The sequence below is a fragment of the Myotis myotis genome, unplaced genomic scaffold, assembly GCF_014108235.1.
Source record: "Myotis myotis isolate mMyoMyo1 unplaced genomic scaffold, mMyoMyo1.p scaffold_m19_p_2, whole genome shotgun sequence".
Classification (NCBI taxonomy): Eukaryota; Metazoa; Chordata; class Mammalia; order Chiroptera; family Vespertilionidae; genus Myotis; species Myotis myotis.
Window position 1 is genome coordinate 66,585,835 of NW_023416324.1, and position 8,149 is coordinate 66,593,983.

The following is an 8,149-nucleotide window of genomic DNA, read 5'->3' on the forward strand; positions in this document are numbered from 1 at the left end:
AAAGGAAAAACGTTATGTCTTATTACACCATGATCCTGGCTAATAGCTTTTCAAAACTTTGAGAAAAATCTTAAAAAAGGTTTCACATGTCACCTGAAACTTACAAATTTAACATTAACAAAGAAGGAATGCTTCTACACTCTTACAAAGACCACTAGAAATAAACAACAATTAAAAAGCTAAGAAACTGTCTCAAAGGCATTTTTTTTTTTTTTTTTTTTTTTACAATCCTTCCTCCACAGTAAGGTAATGTTATTAAATAATCCAATCCATTCACAAAATGGCTCTCTGCATCTGCTCTGGTGTCTTCTGCCATATCACTGCATACTTATGCATGACTGAGATAAGAGTTTCCTTAACATGGTTATTCGATAACCTGAAGCTGTTCTGTTACCTCTGGGCTCTCATCCTCTCCTATTTATACAGTGAAGCCCATGGCAAATAGGAAGAAGCTCAGTATCGGCTTCTCCCTCCATAGCCCCCACTTCCTCCACTTCCTCCAGGACCATAGTTTCCTCCACCATATGGTCCCCCCATGTTCCTGCTACCACCAAAATTTCCACTCTTCATTGGACCATAGTTAGATGGTTGCTGGTTATAATTTCCAAAATCATTGTAATTTCCACTTCCGTAATTTCCTCCTCCATAGTTGTCATAACCACCTCCGTAGCCCCCACCCTGGTTGCCATATTCAGGTCCTCCACCACCATATCCTCCTCTTCCTCCTCCATAACCAGGGCTACCTCCAAAATTGCCACCTCCAGGCCCTCCTCCATACCCATTATAGCCATCCCCAAATCCACGACCACTTCCATAGCCATCAGATCCTCCTCTAAAATTACTTCCTGGTCCTGGTCCAAAATTTCCACCACCACCTCGAGAGTCTCCAAAACCAAAGTTGCCTCCTCTTCCACTTCTAGAATTTTGAACTTCCTGCATTTCTTGTCTAGACAAAGCCTTTCTTACTTCTGCATTATGACCATTGATGGTATGGTATTTCTGCAACACAATCTTATCCACAGGATCATGGTCATCAAAAGTAACAAATCCAAAACCTCTCTTCTTTCCAGACTGCCTATCAGTAATTATCTCAATGGTATCAATTTTTCCATATTCTTCAAAGTAATCTCTAAGATGATGTTCCTCAGTATCTTCTTTAATCCCACCAACAAACAGCTTCTTCACAGTTACATGAGTCCCTGGCTTTCCAGATTCCTCTCTTGCAACGGCACGTTTTGGCTCAACCACTCTTCCATCAATTGAATGAGGTCTTGCAGCCATGGCGGCATCAACCTCAGCCATGGATGAAAAAGGTACAAAACCAAATCCTCTTGATCTTTTGCTTGCAGGATCTCTCATTACCACACAGTCTGTTAGTTTCCCCCATTGCTCATAGTAGTTCCTCAAACTTTCTTCTGTGGTTTCAAAGCTCAAGCCACCAATAAAGAGTTTACGGAACTGTTCCTTTTCTCTCTCCATCACGGACTCAGCCGCTTCAGCCCGATTTCCCGCATCCAAGGGAGATGAGAGAGATCTCTGCGGTGGCAGGCGAACCGGACTCGTCCTGGTGCTGTAGTGAGAACTGCCGCCGCTGGAGAAACAACAAAGCTAGAGGCATGTCTGTACGCTGAGCCAGCGCCGTTGCTAATCCCAACACCCTTTCTTGATAAAAAGTCTCAGCAAGGTGGGAATAGAAGGATCATACCTCAACATAATAAAAGCCATATATGACAAACCCACAGCCAACATCATACTCAATGGGCAAAAACTAAAACCATTTCCCCTAAGAACAGGAACAAGACAGGGATGCCCCCTCTCAAGATTCCTGTTCAACATAGTACTGGAAGTACTAGCCATTGCGATCAGAGAAGAAAAAGAAATAAAAGGCATCCACATTGGAAAAGAAGAAGTGAAACTGTCTTTATTTGCAGATGACATGATACTATACATATAAAACCCTAAAGACTTCATCAAAAAACTATTAGACTTAATAAATGAATTTGGCAATGTAGCAGAATACAAAATTAATGCCAAGAAATCTAAGGCATTTCTTTACACCAATAGTGAACTTACAGAAAGAGAGACTAAAAAAGCAATCCCATTTACCATGGCACCAAAAATATTAAGATACCTAGGAATAAACTTAACTAAGGAGGTAAAAAGCTTATATGCGAAAAACTACAGGACACTGAAAAAAAAAAAGATAGAGGAAGACATAAACAGATGGAAGAACATACCATGTTCATGGATTGGTAGATTCAACATAATTAAAATGTCCATACTACCCAAAGAAATCTATAGATTCAATGCAATCTCCATTAAAATACCAATGGCATATTTCACAGATCTAGAATGAACGTTCCAAAAATTCATCTGGAATAAAAAAACACCTCAAATAGGTGCAGTAATCCTGAGAAAGAAGAGCAAAGTAGGTGGGGTCTTAATACCAGATATCAAGCTATATAACAAAGCCACTGTTCTAAAGCCACTGTTCTTAAAACAGTTTGGTACTGGCACAAGAACAGCCATATAGATCAATGGAATAGAATAGAGAACCCAGAAATCGACTCAAACCACTATGCCCAATTCATATTCGACAAAGGAGGCAAGAGCATACAATGGAGTCAAGACAGTCTCTTCAATAAATGGTGTTGGGAAAATTGGATGGATACATGCAAAAAGATGAAAGTAGACCACCAACTTACACCATACACAAAAATAAACTCAAAATGTATAAAAGACTTAAACGTAAGATGGGAAACTATCAAAATACTAGAGGAATCCATAGGCAGTGAAATTGTAAACATATGCCGAAGGAATTTCTTCTATGATACTGCTCCTAGGGCAATGGAAACTAAAGAGAAAATAAAGAAATGGGACTACATCAAAATAAAAACCTTTTGCACAGCAAAGGAAACCATCAACAAAACAAGAAAGCTCACTGTATGGGAGAACATATTTGCCAATGTTATTAAACCAATAAGGGTTTAATCTCCAACATTTACAGGGAACTTATACAACTTAACAAAAGGAAGATAAACAATCCAATCAAAAACTGGGCAAAGGACCTAAATAGACACTTTTCAAAAGAGGACATACAGAAGGCTGAAAGAAATATGAAAACATGCTCAAAGTCACTAATTATAAGAGAGATGCAAATCAAAACGACAATGTGGTGTCATCTCACACCTGTCAGAATGGCTATCATCAACAAATCAACAAACAACAAGTGTTGGAGAGGATGTGGAGAAAAAGGAACCCTTCTGCACTGCTGGTAGGAATGCAGATTGGTGCAGCCACTGTGGAGAACATTATGGAGTTTCCTCAAAAAACGAAAAATGGAACTCCCATTTGACCCAGTGATCCCACTTCTAGGAATATATCCCAAGAAGCCAGAAACACCAATCTGAAAGGATATATTCACCCCTATGTTCATAGCAGCACAATTCACCATAGCTAAGATTTGGAAACAGCTTAAGTGCCCATCAGCAGATGAGTGGATTAAAAAACTGTGGTACATCTACAGAATGGAATGCTACGCTGTGCTAAAAAAGGAATCCTTGCCATTTGCAACAACATGGATGGAACTGGAGAGCATTATGCTAAGTGAAATAAGCCAGTCAGAGAAAGATAAATATTCATTTGTGGAATATAGAGAACAACATAGACTGATGAACAGGGACAGATCCAGCGTTCAGCCTGTCAATTCCTGGAGGGAAAGTAGGGGAGGGTGGGGGTTAGGGGAAGAGATCAACCAAAGGACTTGTATGCATTCATATAAGCCAAACCAATGGACACAGACAACAGTGGGATGAGAGCATGGGGGGGGGGTGGAGGTTGGGGGCTACTGGGGGAATGAGGAGACATTTGTAATACCTTAACCAATAAAGAAATTGAAGATAAAAAAATAAAAATAAAAATACCTTATGAAAAAAACCAACACAAAAGTTATTTATCGGGAAACATTTTTTGTTACATATTGTGTATTGTCATTTATTGTTCATTGATCTTTTTAGGAAAGTATTTGGTAATCAATGATGATATATAAAGTCTTTCATATATTAATGTTCCAATGTGCACAGATGAGTTATTAGATTAAAGTATAACAGATAGGAAAGGAGGCTTGAAATAAGAAATTTTAGTAGTTTTCTTGGTGTGGACAGAAATCAAGGGCAATTGATAAAGATGCAGTGTCCAATAAAAGTGTTTTATCCTGTAGAGCAAATAAGGAGACAAAGCTCAGGAGAATAGCAGTATGGAGCTGGAGAAAATTATTTTATCCAGGAAGTAGTTACATTTAAAATAATGCAGGAAAAACACTGTGCTGTGTATGTTTGCATGCTGACTTTAGTTGCAGCCCTGCGTGAATAGGTATATGAAATGACCAAATATCGAATAACACCTTGCACTTGGTGATTTAGTATAGGGGGAATTATATTCTAAATTAATAACAAAGAGCTTGTTAATTGGCATAAGAGTCAGTTGAAATAATGAAGTCAGTAGGGCTTAGACTATGTGATGGGTTAGGAGAATTGATCTGTTCCTAATACCTTAGTATAAAGAAGATATACTTATGGCAGGCCCCATAGCTTGTGCCAGTTGTGCATGTTCCAGGGCTTTCATGTATTGTCCTGCTTCTCTGTACTCCAGAGAGGAACTAACCCCTGATATAATAAGTTCAAGGCCAGAGAACCTGCCATGGATGCTCCTACATCCACCATGAGTGACACTTTGTTTTATTGAAAGGAACATCCCCAGGCTGCAGACATTGTTTACATGATCTTGCTCTTTGTTATATCCAATCTTATCTAATAAAAGAGAAACATGCAAATTGACCATACCTTCGCTATACTCACAAGCCACACCCACCAGCCAAACAGAGTGACTATATGCAAATTAACCCTACCAAATGGCGGCCGGAAGCCACAGAGCTGGAGCAAGCAGGAGGCTTGGTTGCCCCGGCGATGGAGGAAGCAAAGCTTCCCACCTGCCTGGGCCGGCTGTAGGCTCTGCTCAAGGCAACAAAATTTCAATTATAGAAGATAAATAAATCCCAGATACCTGCTTCCAGCCAGCCTCCATTGGGAGCTTGGCCAGCTTGCAAACAGCCATTAGTCCCTCACCCAGACTGGCCAGGCACCCCAGTTGGGACCCCCACTCTGAAAGGGCTGTGGACAGCCTGCAAACAGCCATCAGCCCCTCACGCAGGCTGGCCAGGCACCCCAGCGGGGACCCCCACCCTGATCTGGGACACTCTTCAGGGAAAACCAGCCAGCCCCCACCCATGCACCAGGCCTCTATCCTATATAATAAAAGGGCAATATGCAAATTGACCCTAACAGCTGAACAACTGGGAATGACTGGTCACTATGACACACACTGACCACCAGGGGGCGGACGCTCAATGCAGGAGCTGCCCCCTGGTGATCAGTGTGCTCACACAGGGAGAGCTCTGCTCAGCCACAAGCCAGGCTGATGGCTGCCAGTACAGTGGTGGTGGCGGGAGCCACTCCCGCCTCCTCATCAGTGCTAAGGATGTCCAACTGCAACTTAGGCCTGCTCCCTGCTGGCAAGTGGACATCCCCCAAGGGTTCCTGGGCTGCCAGAGGGATGTCTGACTGCCAGCTTAGGCCCAATCCCCCCCAGGGAGCGGGCCTAAGCCAGCAGGTGGACATCCCCCGAGGAGTCCCAGACTGCAAGAGGGCACAGGCCAGGCTGAGGGCCGCCCCCCCATCAAGTACACATATTTTTGTGCACTGGGCCTCTAGTCCTATATAATAAAAGCCTAATATGCAAATAGACCAAATGGCGGAATGACCGGTCGCAGTGACATGCCTCCTGGTGGTAAGTGTGCTCCCACAGGGGGAGTGCCACTCCATTGACTGTGATGAGTAGCGTTCCCACAGTGGCCAATCCCCACAGGCAATGCCTCCACCAATGCATTAATCCTGTGCACCAGGCCTCTAGTATAGTCATAATTGGCAGCATTTAACCTGAGACTACACAATGAAAAGGAAGGCATCTGGCACTGTTTTGTCAGTCCTCCTGCTTTGTTAAGCTTTTTCCTATATTGTAGGAGAAAAGTCTCCTACAATTGATATTATTATTATTATTTGTATTTCTAAAGAGTTCCTGCATCTTGTCCCCTCTGTACCACTGAAGAATTACCATAATAAATAAATGCTGTGAGGACTAGACAACAGCAGTAGGAGATGAGATCACTAGTGAGGCAGGCTATAGCCACATCTGAGGAATTAGTGAAAGGAATGTAGAAATGTACAAAGTGGCTCACTTCTCACAATGAAAAGCATGGCTGTGAACTGCCTTCCCCCCAAAATTGCTGAAAACATTCTTGTATGGATCTTTTGATTTCTGATCAAGTGGGGGCTCCTCTTCCACACTGGGTGCTGCTGGAGGTAGAGTTCTTAAGATATACAGAGAAAAAGAATTTTCTGAGACTTGCAAAGAACAAGTGATTATGATTTGCTTGGAATTAAATCCATGTGTTTCTAAAGTCCCATTTCCCTTAGTCCAGTCAGAAGTGTACATGGGGTTTCAGTACAGCATCATGCTAGAAGCAAAGCCAGTGTCCAGAGTTTCTGTTCCATGTTGGAGCAGGGCCCGGTACAGCATCAGGTTAGCTGCAGTCCATTAGTCCACTGTGTGTGCGGGTTCACCTGGCAGTGGGGCATGTGAGTAGATATTGGGAAGCCAAGCATAAGCCGTGAGCCAAGTGTGCCAGGAGCAACCAAGAGAGAATGAGAGAGAGAGAACTCCTTTGTTTAGAGCAGTGGTTCTCAACCTTCCTAATGCCGAGACTGTTTAATACAGTTCCTCATGTTGTGACCTCCAACCATAAAATTATTTTCGTTGCTACTTCATAACTGTAATTTTGACACTGTTATGAATCGTAATGTAAATATCTGATATGCAGGATGTATTTAGGCTACCCCTGTGAAAGGGTCATTCGAGCCCCAAAGGGGTCTCGACCCACAGGTTGAGTAACCTCTGGTTTAGGGGGTTATATATCCCAAATCTTTGCACCCTTGCAACCATCACATCCATTCTGGCCAATGACTTTTGTTCCCAGGTGTGACTGACAGATAAGTACCTTTCCTATGTCATCCTAACTTCACTGGGCATGTGTCCATTTTCCCTTTGTTCAGTCGCCTTCCCTGAATGTTTTGCAGGGAACATACCTATAATATCTGCCCTTTCCTTTGCCCCTTTTCTATTATTAATAACTAGTTAATTACAATGGTATCACTTTGATCTTTTCAATAACTTAACACTTACTTATTAATTTTCAAGTATGGCAGAGGCCTTTCCCTGAAGCCTATTCTTAAGATTTGTGTAAACTTATTCCAAGGTATGCCAATTTTTGACTTATGCTTAAAGATTTCTTCTTCTCTGCTTTTGCTGTCCTTCACCTCACTTCTGATCCTTCCTTTTTCTAAGTAGGATTATTTCATATCACAATTCTCCTGTTAACTGTTTACAATTTGTGTTGTTGGTCATGTGTGTTGGGGAGATTTGATCGGGAAGCAGAACTCATCACTGCCCCTTATCCTTTTACCCACCATCCAGATGTGCAGCATTCAGAGCATTCCTATGGTGACACCAATGTGTCTGGGAGCTGGATCCAGTGCAGGGCTTCTGATTCCAGTGGCTTTGAATGGGGAAAATGAAAGGCTACTGAGCATGATCTCACAACCCTCAAGAAAGCAGAGCTGTGCTTGTAGATTCCATCCCTCTGCCAGCTGTGGGCATCATATTCAATGAGAAATTGATCTTCATAACAAAAGCATAGTTTTGTTTCAACAGAAGCACCTTAAAGGCACACAAGAATTATGGTGCAAATGAGATTACAAAATACTGCCTCTTTCTTTACTATTTTAAATGTCATAATTGCACTTTGAGTCAAAGGTGGTGACCTCATTGCTGGGTAATTGTCATGGGAGAGAAGCTTGAAGAAACCAGAACCCAGAGAGAGCAGGGCAGCAAGTTCAGACAGGTGTGCATATCCTTTCTGCCTCATTAAGTCCATACTTCACTAGTTCCTAAAGCTGTGTCTTTTATTCTGAGAACCTAGAGAGCAGTAAATATAGTAAGAAAATGCTTGGGGCCCTGTTGGATGTCAGCTCATAGA

At 42.2% G+C, this 8,149-nt stretch overlaps 1 protein-coding gene across 2 annotated transcripts; it reads right to left on the reverse strand.

Moving 5' to 3' along the window:
• Positions 1-201: 201 nt before the first annotated feature.
• LOC118676660 (heterogeneous nuclear ribonucleoproteins A2/B1-like) lies at positions 202-1,513 on the reverse strand. Of its 2 annotated transcripts, XM_036350910.1 has the most exons (2): positions 759-1,507; positions 202-638 (listed from the first exon to the last, which is right to left on the reverse strand). In XM_036350910.1, the coding sequence occupies exons 1-2, from the start codon at positions 1,477-1,479 to the stop codon at positions 454-456; spliced, it is 906 nt and encodes a 301-aa protein (XP_036206803.1). In that variant the 5' UTR covers positions 1,480-1,507; the 3' UTR covers positions 202-453. The 2 variants fall into 2 exon arrangements, with proteins under 2 accessions (XP_036206803.1, XP_036206802.1); XM_036350909.1 differs by having other exon boundaries at positions 202-1,513.
• Positions 1,514-8,149: the final 6,636 nt, after the last annotated feature.

Coding starts and splice junctions, on each gene's coding strand:
- LOC118676660 (XM_036350909.1), bottom strand. CDS start 1,479: ATGGAGAGAGAAAAGGAACAGTTCCGTAAACTCTTTATTGGTGGCTTG.